Source organism: Rosa chinensis, chromosome 6, assembly GCF_002994745.2.
Source record: "Rosa chinensis cultivar Old Blush chromosome 6, RchiOBHm-V2, whole genome shotgun sequence".
NCBI lineage: Eukaryota > Viridiplantae > Streptophyta > Magnoliopsida > Rosales > Rosaceae > Rosa > Rosa chinensis.
The window spans coordinates 7,269,236-7,286,443 of NC_037093.1; the positions used below are offsets into that span (position 1 = coordinate 7,269,236).

At 38.4% G+C, this 17,208-nt stretch overlaps 1 protein-coding gene and 1 pseudogene across 1 annotated transcript; both read right to left on the reverse strand.

Moving 5' to 3' along the window:
- Positions 1–457: 457 nt before the first annotated feature.
- LOC112170721 (heat shock cognate 70 kDa protein) lies at positions 458–2,816 on the reverse strand. Its single transcript, XM_024308037.2, has 3 exons — positions 2,615–2,816; positions 1,122–2,070; positions 458–1,049 (listed from the first exon to the last, which is right to left on the reverse strand). The coding sequence occupies exons 1-3, from the start codon at positions 2,814–2,816 to the stop codon at positions 638–640; spliced, it is 1,563 nt and encodes a 520-aa protein (XP_024163805.1). The 3' UTR covers positions 458–637.
- A 457-nt stretch (positions 2,817–3,273) lies between these two features.
- Positions 3,274–7,597, reverse strand: LOC112172683 (annotated as a pseudogene).
- Positions 7,598–17,208: the final 9,611 nt, after the last annotated feature.

Genomic DNA, 17,208 nt, shown 5'->3' on the forward strand with positions numbered 1-17,208 from the left:
ATTAATGTAATTTGAACACAATGAAAGTAGACGATGAAGGCAATTTCTTACACGACTTGAATTGTTTTCCAGTATATATATTGTCTTCATATCAGTCAAAAAAAAAAAATTTGTCTTCATAGTTTTAGGAATCAAACTTGACGTACCCCAAATTAAACTCCAAACATTTGGGTTAAATGAATGAACCAATAATATCATGATAACAAAAATAATACAAAAAGGCAAACACAACATGTGAGCAACAGGAAGTTGGTCAATCTTCCTAAAAAGACCAACACATGTGCTTTCCTTCCTACAACATCAAACAAACTAATGCTAATCAAAATGGCTTAAACTAAAAGATCAATTAATTGAGACTGGTTATTACTTGTTAGCTCACACATGGTCGTAGAAAGAACTAAAGAATACCTCGTGGTCTTATCTTGGTGTTTATTGTAACCCCTTTCTTGTTGTCAGTGAACTTTTCTTCCGCAGAGACATTAACGATGTCGTTGGCATCGAAATTAAAGCAATAATCAAACTTAGGAACACGCTTGGGAGCTGGAGGATGGTCGTTTTCACGCATCAAGTTATTATATGAGGTTTCTTCATTCTCATCTCCACTCTCGCTCTCACCTTCACTCTCACCTTTATACGTTCAGGAGGTTCTCGTCTTGGTGTTTATTGTAATCCCTTTCTTGTTGCCAGTGGACTTGACTTCAGCAGAGACATTAAGGATGCCGTCGGCATCAATATCAAAGCAAATATCAATCTTAGGAACACCTTTGGGAGCTGGAGGAATGTCGTAGAGCTTAAATTCACCCATTAAGTTGTTATACTTGACTTTCTTACTCTCACCTTCAAATACACTGATCAACATTCTATCTTGGTTGTCAGACTTGGTAGTAAAGTACTTGTTCATCTTGAAGGGAACTTTGGTGTTTCTTGGAATCAAAACTGCCATCTCAATACATTCTGAACGACGATCATGAATATGATCATAATCAAGCCTACAAGCAGATGTCCCAAGTGAGAAAGGGGTGACATCCGAGAGAGTGAAGTTTTTAAGCCTATTCCCATTTGGTATTCCACACCCATTTAAGACTGCATTTTGAAGCCTATTCCCATTTTGATTTCCACACCCGTTTAAGACTGCAGCTTGAACAGCTGCTCCATATGCAATTGCCTCATCAGGATTGATGCCCTTACACAATTCCTTCCCTCTGAACACATCCTGTAATAGCTCTTGCACCTTCGGAATTCTAGAAGAGCCACCAGCAAGAACAACATCATCCACATTCCCAGCGTCCATGCAAGCATCACTCAAACACTTTTTCACAGGCTCCATACACTTTTTGAAGAAATTCATGTTCAATTGTTCAAATTTGGCTCGAGTAATAGTTGCATTGAAGTCAATACCCTGATCCAAACAATCGATGTCGATGTCAACTGATGATGTGAATGACAGTCTCCTCTTTGCCTTCTCACATGCATTTTTCAACCTCGTAAGAGCTCTCGAGTTCCCGCTAACGTCCAAATCGTGCTTCCTCTTGAATTGCTCGGCACAGTAGTTCACCATTTTGTTATCAAAGTCTTCACCTCCAAGGTGAGTGTCTCCAGCTGTGGCCATCACATCAAAGACGCCATCACCTATTACCAGTAGTGATACATCTATAGTACCACCACCTAAATCAAATATCATAACTGTTCTTTTGCTCTCCGAACCAGCTTTCTTGTCGAGGCCGTAAGCAATGGCTGCAGCAGTTGGTTCATTTATAATACGAATCACATTTAGGCCAGCGATTTTAGCAGCATTTTTGGTAGCCTGACGTTGTGAGTCATTAAAGTAAGCAGGGACAGTAATAACAGCATTTTTTACAGTTGATCCAAGATAGGCTTCAGCAACTTTATGCATCTTTGTGAGTACCATGGATGATATTTCTTCAGCAGCGAAGTGTTTCTCTTGGCCCTTGTCTTTTACAACAATAATGGGCTTGTCATTAGGACCTTCGATGACCTTGAATGGCCAAAGCTTCAAATCACTTTGAACACATGCGTCACTAAACCTTCTACCTATCAATCGCTTTGCATCTGCAAATGGCAAATTTGTGGAACAGAATCAGGCATTTATGAAACATCCGATATCGAAGCAATACACGTACACGAGACAAACCGGCCAGTTCAATTAACTTTGCCAATCAACAATGTTTGTCGGTTAGGAAAAAAGAAGTAAGATGATTTTCATACCGATCGATGTGCCAGCTTTTAACACTTTTAAAATACGAGTGCTACTTGAGGCACTTATTTCTTTTCTTTTGCAAAATCATAACTTAATAACATGGAGAATATCCACAATAATGTGTCTCGGGAGTGTTAGCTGCAGGGCCTAAATCAATCTCCAAAAGCTTTAAATAACCGGGTTCCCCGGCTTTCCAAAGTTACGAAACCACAATACAGAAGCCTTGTAATCAAGAATTTGTTGAGGAAAGAAAAAGAGGTAAAAGAAAGCAGTTGCAGGAAATAATAATACAATTTATAGAAGACCATTTAATTCTTCTCAAAAAAAAAAAAAAAACCATTTAATTAGAATTTGATATATTTGTGGGTGTGAGATGAATAACATTGATGATTATACCAAAGACTGTATTGGTGGGGTTTTTGATGATCTGGTTAAGTGCTGCATCTCCTACCAATCGCTTAGTATCAGTGAAGGCAACATAAGATGGAGTGGTTCTGTTGCCTTGATCGTTCACTATAATCTCAACACAATCTTGCTGCCACACTGCTACGCACGAGTAGGTTGTCCCCAAGTCAATCCCTATGGCATGACCCGCCATTGTTTCAAGAACTTGAAGAAGAATATATATCGAAGATCTCGAAGATTGATTGTCTGCGGGTTACTTGGTCAGTGTTTTATAAGGTTAGGTTCATGGGTATAATGGGTGTTACTTGCGAGAAAAGTTTTGTAACTATCTAAATAGGAAGGCTTGAAAATCTCGAAAAGGGAACTCAGAAGATACATCGTAGATTCCATGCTTATCTTGTACACCAAGAAATTAAAATCTTAGACAATCTGTTAGATTTGCATCATCTTATTTCGTAGGATTTTGATAGGGCCCAAACAGTTGAACAAGCCCCTATGCCTCATCATTTGATAACCAACTTTCTTTGCAGGATGTCATTATTCTGAGATTATCAGTGATCATGTCAGCAGTGCAATATATTGTTTACTTCAAAATGACTCAAAGTTTCACTTGTATGTTTCTAGTAGTAAATGCAGCAGCTAAGCTGCACTGAAGGAATGGGTTATTAATTATATCAAAGATTTGAAGACAGACCTCTCTCATTCTAATCGAAAATAAAAATAAAGAAACAAAATTCAATGTCACTTATACATTAGGATCGAAAGCAATCAGCTGAGCAAGTCTACATTCATGCAAACTTCATATAGCCCAGGATCACAACAGCAGCACAAACTGCAACTCCAACTGCACCTTCTGCCAGTATGGTGCTATACTTTGCAATAATCTTGGAGGAACTTGAAGTAAACCCAAGCTCAGAGAGTTTCTTATGTGATTCCTCAAAATCTTTGAAAAATGCCACCTCATCCTGCCGTATAACAGATTTTAGCAAAGGAGAAAAGAGAAAGTATATCAAATAGAAACATATCACAATGAGAACAGTATTTCCCATCTCTTATCCTAAAATTCTTTCCCTGCCGTGAATCCCATTTCAAGGTAAACTCACTCCTAATCCACGTCCCACGGGGTATTTTGATACCCCATCCTTACATGCATGTGTGACCTCCTTTCTTTTCCAAATAAACATGGAGATTTAGAACAGTAAATAATCTATACGATGTGAGTTCTAAATATTATTCATAAGCATTACCTAACTTAACGAATAACAATGATACCATTATAAAGTAAGAATAATGTAGACTAGACAGCACAGGTCACCAATCATCCTCATCTCCATCAGCAAATCACCCATTTTTGGGCAGGGCCTAGAACCCACCAATGCCCATCCCTAGCTAAGCACCTCAATAAAACAATTCAATTCATTCCACCAAGAACCAGATTGGGAGAATGATATTCACTCCAAATGGTTCCCAAAATAACCTTAGTGATAGCAAGTGCGAAATTTAACCAAATTAGCCTCATCTTAGAAGTGGCACAGTCACCTGAAGGGGCTGTTCCATTTGCATAATACAGCAAGTCTAACCCAGTATTAATTACAATCACCACAGCAAAGTCCATTATAAAATTTATTACACCAAGTAGCAGATCATCAAGTTTAAGTCAATGCAGAATTCACAGAGACTTTCACTTCAACAAAAAATAGTCGCTGGGACTTCAAAAACTTAGATTACAAGCAATAATAAAGGAAAGCTATTATACTCCAGTGGGCTCAATTCCTAGTTCATAAGAACAAAAGCTCTTAATCCAGACAAAAACTTGTTCCCGTGGGATTGTTTACAATTTACCAGGGGATAACAACAAGTAAGCCATCATATATAAATAGCTCAATCAAACTCTACCAATTTCCAAGTGGTTCGCAGGTTAGGGTTGACCAGATTATGCGCCAAGGGAACATCGGTGAGCACATTTGGTAATGTTGTAAAGGTAGCACCAACTTCTATGCAATAGTAAAAGTAGTTCTAAAAGTTCCAATACTGTTAACCAAGCAGGCTGTGCTATACAACACTTTCCAGCAGTAAAATAGAACTAAACAAGCTCAAATTACCTTTGCATATAGCTCACACATATTTATGGAACTCAGCATCATCTAACAGAGCTGTATCCGAAGAGAGTTTCAGCAATCCCTCTGATTCCCCTTTCAGCAATTCTCTGGTATCAACAATGAGTACACATGCATTCAAAATTTCATACCAAAATGGAAAGAGTACAAATGCATGACAGACATGCATGCAAAATATTATGAAATTTTCACCGTCATGTTTAAGTCTTACACGAAGTATGAGTTATCGAACTTCAGGGGTTCCTGAGTCCAAGGACCATCAAAACCAGACCATAAAAGATTAACACAGAATGAGCATGTGGTCTATCAAATACCAAAGAAAAGCCATAAAGAGAAACAGAAGGAAGATTTACCAGCGCCCGAGAGAGTGCAACAATATCCTTGTCAGATAACCCCATTCGATAGAAGATGTCCCTCAGATGTGGTGCACCTATAATTGGAAACCGGAACCCAATCGACAGAAAAAGAATTCAACATCCAAATTTCTTAACTGAAATTGCACAAGCAACGCAAACAAACAGGCATCTTCACCCAAGCATCTAGCATTCTTAAGTACATTAAAAAGCTAGGAGATAAGGTGCCCTGGATGGGAGGCACGGGGAGGTGATGGTTGACTTCAACATGGGAGCAAGCAGCTTCCAGAAATGCCATGGGTTAACAGGACACAATGCATCCCAGAGCTTCAAAAATAATTCCTATAACTTGTAAGTATATTTCAGAGTATATTTGAAGAAAAGCTTTACTTCCTAGTTTCTCAAAGAACATCACAGTGTTTTGACAACAAGGAATAAATAAAATCAGGAAAAAAATTTGGAAAGCCTGAGTTGTTGTTGTTGTAATGCACCAACAGCATTTTGACGCCTAGTACTAAGCGATGTAAAGAAACTGTCCAGTGTCCACAACTACAAATCAATGACAGTATAGTTGCATTAAAAGACCACCATATGTAGGACTGTGGGCATGCATATAGGTGACATGTGACTTGGATCACATCAGTCTCCCCGTGCATCATTTTTTTTTCCTTCACAATTTCACCTCTAAACTACATAAAAGAAGACCTCAATACCGAATCCATCACGCTAAATGCAAACTTTGATCTATCACATAGAAACTCAACCTATGTATACAGAGCAGAAATTGAAGGAAAATAATGGGTTAGGTTGACATGATTGAGATGGCAAAATAAGATCTGAAATGCTCTCTTCTTTGTTCTCTTCATCTTGCACTACAACAACAGGAAACGGAATGCTAATATATTACAGAAATGTTACTACGAACTGCTCATCTAGCATAACTAGGAAATTCCAAAACCTCTTGAAAATGATAACATTTATGAATCTATGATCCACTCAAGATGCTAGCATAAAGCAAATCGGACGACCAATGTATTTGCAAGGTTGTATAAAACTTGCAAAAAGTATCTAAGGTATTGCAACAGACCTTTTTCAGCATCTGGAAGTCGTCCTTCCTTGGGAGAAATTTTTGAATCCTAAGCTTAACAACAAACTGCTTAGATAGAAACATTTGGCAAGCAATTATGAAGAAACTAGCAACTTTCTTGAAATAAGAAAGAAGTGACCAGTACATACCTTCCTGCCAGGAGTAAAATCAATGGTGAAGGCTCCAGTGACCAGCATATTCTCCAGTGACCTCAACAGCAACAACAGCAGCAAGCTAAAAATAAAGTAATTTTGTCATTAATAGCTTCATTGAAGAGTCCATGCTATGTCCAAGAAATTTAAGGAAAATACTTGTATTATCATTTGCAAAGGCCAAAGCCACTTTTGTAAAACTATAATCACCTGGTATAAGTCTGCATAAATCCTTATATGCTTAGACTTCAGTTCCTCTGACATCAGAAAGAGCTGAAATGATTAGGCGTGACTCACAAATGCATCAATGTAAATTATTAATTATACTATCTTATATATAGTAGCCAGAAGCATAGAAAGTTTTACAGTGTTGTTACAAATATTACCAAATGTATGGCACCTTGGAGGCAACAGAATATTCAACATTTGACAACCGAAATAGAGACATGCTTATGTTACTATCATTCCCCTGTACAGATTCTTTTTACAAATGAGGGTCTAAAGCTAACCGAACTAAGCAAACTCCTCTAGTCTCCTCGTAATAAAAACTTTCCTAGTTTTGGTACCCATTTCGATGTAGACAACAGCTTTTCCCTTTTGATTAATTTCCTATGATATTAGGGGATGCTGGACTTCAACCCAGGTCCTCAAGATGGCCACCATCTACTATCACCAACCAAACCATGTTTTAGGGATTTAACCAGAGCCAGGTTCTCACATAAATAACACAAAGAAGGTGATCCAAGAAGAATGCCAACCATCAGGAATAAAAATTCTTAGACAAATCATACCATTTTACAAAGGAAAGTGCTAATCTGATGTAAGAAGAAGAATACAGAAAGAAAGAAAACTGTTGAACAAGCCAGTAAGCCTCATCATTCGCTAACCAACTTTCTTTGTAGGATGTCATATTCTGTCATTATAAGTACTTGAGTCAGCTGTGCAATATATTGTTTACTTCAAAATGACTCAAAAGTTTCACTTGTATGTTTCTAGTATGAATCCCATATCCCCTTTTCCATATAAACATGGAGATGTAGAACAGTTATTGATCTAATATGATGCAAGTTCTAAAAAGAATAATCTAACGAATAACAACGATACAATTATGAAAGTAAGAATGAATGCGGACCCGGTAGTATAGCAGAGAGATAGAGGCTGATGTGGCGGGGTCTGATTGGATGTGGGTGAACCCAAGACAGTTTGCCATTTTTAGGCTCTTTTCCAACAGAGCCGCCTCTGTGGTTTAGCTCTCTGCGGCAAACTCAGAGCCGTCTAGCCGTCCGGGAACTAAAACCTCACAAAATATGGATGTAGCCGTTAGAAATTAATCTCAAGAGTGATTGCAGCTAGCAGAGACTTAAAAACGAATTGGTTCCTCCAGTATATAACTTGACTCATGCCAAGAATCCAACTACCAACAAACACCACCCTTGAATTCTCCTCCAGTTTCTAAATGGCAAGCATTGCTGTTCTCCTCACCATACTCATCTTCCTCTTCTCCGGAATGCTCGCACTTCTGGCGTGGCACCTGTTCCGGCCCGCGATCACAGATTTCTTCACCGTCATCAAGCACAAGGTATCATCAAGCCAAGAGCCGAAGACGAGCAAGCAAGGAATTCCAGTGCCCCCACCACTACCAAAGAATAACACACCACCAGAATCCTCCCCGAAATCGGCCTCAACATCTCCACCAACCATCGTTCCAGAATCCCCTGCCCGGCCTCCTGCAGCAGATGTGGCCGCGCCGTTCTTGTTCCGGTCGTCGGCGGTCCCGACCACTGCCTTCTGCAGCAGATGTGGCCGCGCCGTTCTTGTTCCGGTCCTCGGCGGTTCCGACCAATGCCTCATCTGCCAACGCACTCCGCCGTCTCCTACTCACTGATCGGGTCCATCAATCTTCCGAAGGGAATCACGTGGATGCTCTATATGAACTATTTTTTGTTATGTGGAAGCAGAACTAATCCTATTAGCAAGTCTAGTTATTAGAACTAATCCTATCCAAGTTTGTTATTAGAACTAATCCTATCCGTTTATCTTAATCTTAGCCGTCTATCTTAATCTTGAGTTTTGTTATTCGTTGTGAGTTCATTTTAATTCTAGCCCGTTTATCTTAATCTTGAGTTTAGTTGTATTGAAAGTTGAAACACAAAGGTTATGCTCCACTAATCTGAGAATAAAGTAGTCAAGCATACACTGAACTAAGGCAAAACCAACATAACAACATTGACAGGCTTGACAAGAAATGCTACATTTTGGCACATGTAATTAAATTGCCACTCCTTTATTTTTTATTATTATTTTTTTTTATTTTTTGAAAATTGGATTTCATTAAAATAAATCAACAAGTATACTCGTTTAGAATGGCATCCCATAGAAAGTCGGGAGCAGAACCAAACCATGTTTGGCTATCACTATTACAAGCTTTACTAGATAATTTATGGGCTACCTTAACATGAAGCAAAGTTTATCTTAAACTCCACATTAGTGCGTAAGAGCTCCTTAACATCTTCGATCAGGTAGCCATGTATATAGAGGTCATCTTCTTCTTGTTTCAGTGCAGCAACTACCATGGAGCAGTCAGTTTCGAAAATAACTCGGTTCTAATTCATACCTACAGCCATTCTTACTGCTTCGTACAATGCTTGTAGTTCGGCATGGAATGGTGTTGTGATGCTATGCAATGGTCTAACAGTTGCTGCTCGGAACTGTCCTCTCGAGTCTCGGAATACAATCCCAGCTCCACTTTGGTCAGATTGTATTTTAAATGCCCTATCAATGTTGCATTTTAGCCAGCCTTCTGGTGGCTTCTTCCAACTTTTATTTCTTGTGACTTGCTGCTGTTCGCTGCTATTTGCTTTCACAAAGTCTTCCAACCACCCTGTGGTCATTAGTACTACATCATGAGGGTGTTGTTTGCTATTTTCCCAAACTTTGAGAATTTCTATTTTTCCCTATGCCCCATATTATCATCATGACCTTCGTGAAAACATCCTTTCCTACACTGTGTACAAGATGTAGAAGTCAATCTTTCAACTCCGTAATACTTGGTGAAGGCAGTGGAATAGCCACTGCTGCCTACACTTCTTGGGCATAAGTGCACCTGACAAATACATGAATATTGTCTTCAACTCCTGTTGCACAGATTGGGCAAGTTTGGTCCCCCATATAACCTTTCGAACTCAAGCATATACAGTTTGGTAATATATTTTCACATGATCTCCAGACCTGTAAAGCTACCTTATTTGGGACTTTGGCATTCCATATAGCTAACCATAGCTTAGAATATATATTCGTGGGTCGTGGAGGAGCAAGTACCAGACCTAATGCCATGTCTCTTGCAACATAATATGTGCTCTTTGTATTAAACGTACCTTTGGTATTAAAATGCTAAACCAGCCTATCTCTTGGGGCTCTCCTACTAAGATGTATACTTAGTATTAGGTTTCAGTCCACTGGTGAGAACCACTGCTCAATTTTTTCAACATCCCAACACAGAGTTTGTGGGCTGATCAGTTCACATACCTGTTTAGGAGCGTCTCTTGGCTGCAGCAATAAAGGGCAACGTGGACAGGAATCTGGAATCCATGGATCCCTCCATATATTAATGCTCTGACCATTTCCTACTTACCATCGGAGACCTTGAGACAATACTGCCTTCCCTTCCCAAATACTTCTCCATAGAAATGAGGGTTGATCACCTAGCTCTACATGTAGAAAGTCATCATTGAGGAAATAGATGGCTTGATAAAGCTTTGCAATGAGTGAATTTGGATTCTTCACTATACACCAACCTTGTTTTTCCAGCATACCTAAATTAAACCAATGTAGATTTTTGAAACCCATTCCACCCTCTTTCTTGGGTACACATAGCCTATCCCAAGACCTCCAATGTATTTTTTGGTTTTCATCCGAGTCACCCCACCAAAAGCCTGCACACAATTGTTGTAGGTCTTCATACAACCCAATAGGTAATCTATAGCAATTCATCACGTAGTTTGGTATTGTCTGTGCCACTACTTTTATTAGAATTTCTTTGCCCACTCCACTCAACAGTTTTGCTCATTATTGCTAAGTTTTTCCTTTAAGTAGCTAAATCTTGCGGTCTTTGTTCTCCCCACAAATGTAGGTAGCCCTAAGTATCTTTCGTGTTTGTTGACCCTCTGTACTCCCAACAAGCTGGCCAATTGATGTTGTATATTAAGGTCGACATTTTTACTAAAAGCTACTTCACTTTTCTACAGGTTAATCTTTTGTCCTGAAGCTGCTTCATACATGGATAGTACATTCCGAAAATGCTGACATTCTTCTTCATTAGATGTGTCAAAGAGGAAGCTATCATCTGCAAAGAGAAGATGGTGTAGCCTTGGTGCAGTAGGGGCTAAAACAATTCCCTGAATCCACTATTGGTTTGATAAACCTTCAGCACATAAGATGAATATATACGGTGACAAAAGGACACCTTGTCTTATGCCTCGTGATAGTCTAACATAGCCGCTAACTTTGCCATTCACCAAGAAGGAGTAATTGAATGTGTTTGAGCCCAAAAGTACCTTTGGGCTGTGTCCTAGGAAAGATTAGCACCACGGACCGATACCAAGGGCCCAAACCGCAAGCTCTTGGCGGATACCGTACAAAGGCTCATACGAAGCACATATTCCACAAGTCCACTACAAATGATCATTAAGATTCCCTGTCCACGTAGGGTTCAGAGAGTACAATGGTCACCTTTGCAGAGAAACATGAATATATCATCATGACTATATGAGCCACATTTAGAAGGTACTCGCAAAGATATGTTTAAGTAACATATCTCAGCCGACCGTACCCAATAAGCAGTTTACTTTACCCATAATTTAATTAGGATTAATTTCAGTTTACCCCCCTGAGGTTTGGGGGTGTCATCATTTCACCCCCTGTACTTTCAATTTTGAATTTTTACCCCCTAAACTTTCCAATTTCAATCAACCGTGTCCAATTTCTACTATTCCGTCCAAATTGGACGTTAAGTTTGACTTTTGAGGGCTAAAATGGTCATTTCAACATAAAAAAATTTAAATTTTTTTTTTTATTTTTCAGTTTTTTTTTTTCCGTTTCTTTGCTTTTTTTTTTTTTTTTTTTTTTTTTTTTTTCTGTTTCTTCGTTTTTTTATTTATTTTATTTTGTTTTCAACCTATACACCACAAGTTATAATAGGTTTATGAAAACAAAAAAATACTCTAGGTAGTTGAAAGCCGCTCGCTGGTCTACGATATTTGTGACATATCTCCGATAAAGTGAAGAATTTAGGATATATCCCAAATAAAGTGAAGAAATATCTGTAAAAAATAATTTTACACTTTATCTGTAAATAAATATCTGTAAAAAATGTTTTTACACAGATATTTCTTCACTTTATTAGGGATATACAGATATTTATAAATAAAGTGTAAAATCATTTTTTACAGATATTTCTTCACTTTATTGGGGATATATCATAAAATTCTTCAATTTATTGGAGATATATCACAAATATCGTAGACCAAAAATGATTTTACACAGATATTTCTTCACTTTATTTGGGATATACAGATATTTATTTACAGATAAAGTGTAAAATTATTTTTTACAAATATTTCTTCACTTTATTGGGGATATATCCTAAAATTCTTCACTTTATCAGAGATATATCACAAATATCATAGACCAATGAGCGGCTTTCAACCACGTAGAGTATTTTTTTTGTTTTTATAAACCTATTATAACTTGTGGTGTATAGGTTGAAGACAAAATAAATAAATAAATTAAAAATTTTTTTAAAAAAATGAAGAAACAGAAGGTAAAAAAAAAAAAACAGAAAAAAATAAATAAATTATTTTTTAAATTTTAAATTTTTTTAAATTTTTTATGTTGAAATGACCATTTTAGCCCTCAAAAGTCAAACTTAACGTCCAATTTGGACGGAATAGTAGAAATTGGACACGGTTGATTGAAATTGGAAAGTTTAGGGGGTAAAAATTCAAAATTGAAAGTACAGGGGGTGAAATGATGACACCCCCAAACCTCAGGGGGACAAACTGAAATTAATCCATTTAATTATATCCAGAGTAACAGACATTTAATAAATTATATGTCTACAACGACAACCAAGATTCTCAGAGAGTAATGCTTTTACAGGTCAGACACCTCTAGTCCATAATAGAATATTCTTCACTTTTATGAGGATCGAGAATTCACATAATAGCCTATATCCGAGGCTAGAACGAGAAAAGAAGGACTCCCAATCAATCAACTAATCTCTACAGATTATCTAAGTCTCTCTGCAGCAACTTATCCCTCAACTTCCTTTCAATCAGTAGACAAGCTCGAGTCGGGCCCTTGCAAACCTCGCGAAGCTAAAGATAAGCTTTAGGACCAAGGACCGCGATCCAGTCCCAGTCTCCCATAAGCCGACTGCCACTAACGTCAGTTGAACCAATGAAGCAATGGTAACGCCCACGCAAACCAGCAAAGCTAGAGTCACGCTTTAGCAACACCCCTGCTTCTTTCCTACTTCCCAGTGATTGCTCTGCTCAATCTGCAACTTTGAGTATCGATTCGGTGTCGCGAAGAGACCAAACAAAAGTCCTCACTCACAAGGTATAGAAAAGAACCCGGTGACAAAATTGGTGCTCTCCTCGTCCTCAGTCGCTCGATAAGAAGTCAAGTCAAGAGACACCCCCGACGATTGCACCCCATGGTGCTGGCACGCCCGCACAATCACATTTCACACAAAAGAGACTGTTGACCAGCCCTACAAAACTGGAGCCAAACAGACTATCTAAATGCTAGCCATGATCAAATCCACCCATTCTGTTGCAAAGCCTAGTTTCAAAAGCATAGCCTGTAGGAAAGGCCATTCCAATCTATCATACGTCTTACTGATGTCTAGTTTTAGGGAAAAATGACCATCCCCTCCTTTGCGATTGTTGTGAAAATGGTGTGCTACCTCCGTTGCTACCAAAATGTTATCTGAAATTAACCGATCCGCTACAATTGCGCTTTGTAGTGGTGAAATAACATCACCTAAAATCCGTTTCAACCTGTTTGCCAGCACTTTGGAGCATATTGTGTATAGTACATTACATAAAGCTATTCCGACATATGTCTCGGGCTCTTGACCTTAGGGATAAGAGTAATATGTGTAAAATTTACCTCTTTAAGCAACATTCCAGAGGATATAAAATGTCTCACTGTTGTGCATACGTCTAGACCTACTGTACTCCAATACTTCTGAAAGAAAAAGGGTGACATGTCATCCAGGCTAGGTGCCTTAGATGGATGCAAATGGAATAGTGTCGTACGAATTTCTTCATCAAATTATGGAGCTAATAACTTGTCATTCATGCTTCTGGTGACTCTTTGTGGAATTGTATTGAGGATAAGCTCAAGTTCTCGTGCATTAACTCTTTCAGTACAAAAGAGCCCCTTGTAATAATCACTAATCACTTTTTCAACCTCAGAGGCTTCACTCACCCACCAATTGTCAACATCAAACAGACCCAAAATTCTGTTTTGCTGCTTTGAGTTTGATGCTCGTCTATGGAAGTACGCAATATTTCTATCTCCCCCTTCAACCATAAGGCCCGAGATTGTTGAATCCAAACAGTTTCCTCTTGTGTGAGTAATTCTTGGAAATTTGCTTGCAAAGCTTTCTTTTCATTGTGGTCATCTGCATCATAGGGTTTGTGCAGTAGTTCATCTAAAAGATCCCTGACGGTTCGCATCTCCACTTGACGAAACATAAAGGTTTTTTTCTGCCATTCTGTAAGCTCTTTCCCTATGTGCTTTATACGTTGGCAAACTTGATGCATTGGGTCTCCATTCACTTCATGCTGCCATCCCCGTTGAACTATTGCTTCACATTCATTATGAGTGGCCCAGTACTACTCAAATTTGAAGGGAAACCTTCGCTTACCAGATCGCAGTAGTGGAGTCTCACTAATATCGACTAGGAGAGTGCTGTGGTCTAAGGAACTTGAAGCCAAGTGGGTGGTTTATGACAACGGGAACAGACCTTGTAGCTCCACAATCCACAGACTTTGATCTAGTCTCTCTTTCGTTTAATAGTCAGACCATGTGTACGGGCTGCCACAGTATCCCATATCAATCAGGGAACTGTCCATCATCGCTTCTTTGAAGGCTTGGATGAGTGTATGTCGACGAGCTACACCTCCCGTCTTCTCTGAATTATTAGCTATCTCATTAAAGTCACCTATAATTAGCCAAGGCAGCGTTGACTGGGCTGCGAGTTGTCTCATCAAGTCCCATGTTTGATGACTGTCTGCTGTGTATGGATAGCCATATATGCCAGTAATCCGGCACTCATTTGGTGCTCCACTTACTCCAATGGCTGCATCTACATGACGTGCAGAGTAGTTTCGGATTCGTACCTGTGCATCATTCATCCACAAGAATGCTATACCTTGATTGTCATCCCCTTTTGGCCAACCTAAGCAGTTATCGAAACCAACTTTGATACGTAGGGTTTCTAGCTGATTCTTGTCTCATAAAGTCTTTGAAAGGAAGATGATTTTTGGTTTCTCTTGTCGGATTAAATCCATTAGTGGCTCTCCTTCTTGAATTACTCACAATCCCTCGACAGTTCCATGCCAGTATACGCAAAGCCACCACCACCGATCACTAGAGATCTTGTTTCCGTTCACGTTGATGGCGTTGTACTAGAGTTTCACTCTCTAAGGCTTTCTGTTATAATAACAAGCTTATCCTTTTAGAACTTTCGTGTTGTCTGAACCCCTCCCATGTTGTTATTATTGCTACTCCTTTATGCTCAACTTCAAAAGTGAGAAGTTTCAGAATAAACACACCCCTTGATTTTTCTTTGAGTTTTCTTTCTTCAAATATTCCACAAAAATTTGTGCATCTCAGATGGTCTACCACAACTTAAACTGAAAAGCCCACTGATCAACAGAAACAACATTTGTGGCTAAACAAAGGCAGCTCTTTCTTATCCTAGAGGCAACAGAAACACCAACTAGAGACTTTCCGGCACAACAAGGCAGTACAATAATACCGGATCTTGCCCTCCCTGAGTGTCAAATGATATAGCAGTTGACATCTAAAGCTTCCAAATTAAAGGCTGTGTTTTTTTATTTTCTATAGTCACTATGAAAGCCTTGTCAAAATTGAAACATAAGGCCATAAAAATCTGTAGTTGCTACTTCAAAGAATTTGGAGGAACTGACATCAATATTAAAAAGAAAATGAGGAAATTTTTTCAAATATGCAAGATATATTTACTTTTTCAACTTCTAGTTCTTCTTCAGTAATTGGATATGTTGGTTCTTCTACAACAAATTTAGTACCACTGGTACTTGTTTCTCTAGAGCTATTGCATCTTCTAAAATTTTTGTTTATCCTGATATTTTCTAGATATATGTCACTTTTTTTGTGATCGTCAAATTTTAGACTAATATCTCCAGTCTTTCTGCTTTCATAAATTGTTGCTTTATCACTTTCTAGTGGCTTGATTCTAAGAAACCCAATTCGGTTGTATATGCATGTTTCGGAAGCATGATCAACTTTGCTGATTGTCAGCTCCTAGAAATTGCAGCAGGCCTTGAGGCTTCTGGACAGGACTTCATTTGGGTTGTGAAGAAACAAAAGAAAGAGATAGAAAAGTGGTTCCCTGAAGGATTTGAGAAGAGAATGGAAGGTAAGGGACTGATTATAAGAGATTGGACTCCTCAAGTGTTGATTCTTGAGCACAAAGCAGTATGACCTAGATACTCCGTGTTGGGGTTGCTATTGGTGCTGAAAAATGGGTTTCATTTGTTGCTGCAAGTTTGAAGAGTGAGGCCAGTGTGAAGAGGGAGGCCATGGAGAAGGCTGTGACAAGAATCATGGAGGGTGATGATGCAGAGAAAATGAGAAACAGAGCTAAAGCGCTTGGAGAGATGGCAAGCAGGGCTGTTGAAGAAGGTGGTTCATCTTTCTCGGATTTAACTTCTCTAATTGAAGAGTTGAGGACCCTTAATGGATTTTTCTTCAGGACTAAATGGCGAGAAAGAAACGTTGCCTGTAGTAATCCTTTGCTGCTCACTGCAACTAAATCATCACCTCCCCAAGTTTTTAAATTGTTGTTTGGCAATTATCCTAGTGTTGGTTTATTGAAAAATAAGAAATAGTTTCTCCAACAACAAGAAACAGCATTGTGAATGGTTATAATTATAAATAAATTGGTACAAAATTGTAAACCAGTTTACACAAATTTCATTTAGAAAAATTTTATGGTACTGATACATCAAATACACTTTGTTAAATATAGAGGTAAATTAATTTAACACAAAAGTGAAGTGTACTAATTTATGAAGTCAGTCTACATATCAAATTTTATTGTACTTCATATGATTTGATGTTATGGACCTTCTGAATGCCCGCCAAATGATTAAAGGAGTTATCTTTGGAGAATTGAAGTCATGTCGGATAACGATTACAATTTCACATTTACTCAACTGCGACTTGTGAAAATAACCAAGAGCTCTGGTGTAAAAGCTGAATTAGATATCATCAAATCTCTACTTTTAAGTTCACTGGTTCTTGAAAGAATGACCATTAAGTCTCATGTCAATTATTCTTCAGAACTAGTACGTGAAAGATTTGCTTCCGTTTAGGCGCTCATCAATGCGTGGGGAGATAATCTACTTGGATCCGTAATTCATCAATGATAGTAGCAACTAACAACATTTGCTTGCAAAGATGAATATGAGGCTTGGAGTAGTTGTACTCTTTGGTACTAGTCTTTACAATGCATGTTTAATTATGTCTCAAACGTTTTAACAATTTCTATCAAAAGTTCCACCGTCATTATTTAGTTAAAATTTTCTTATCAAGGACG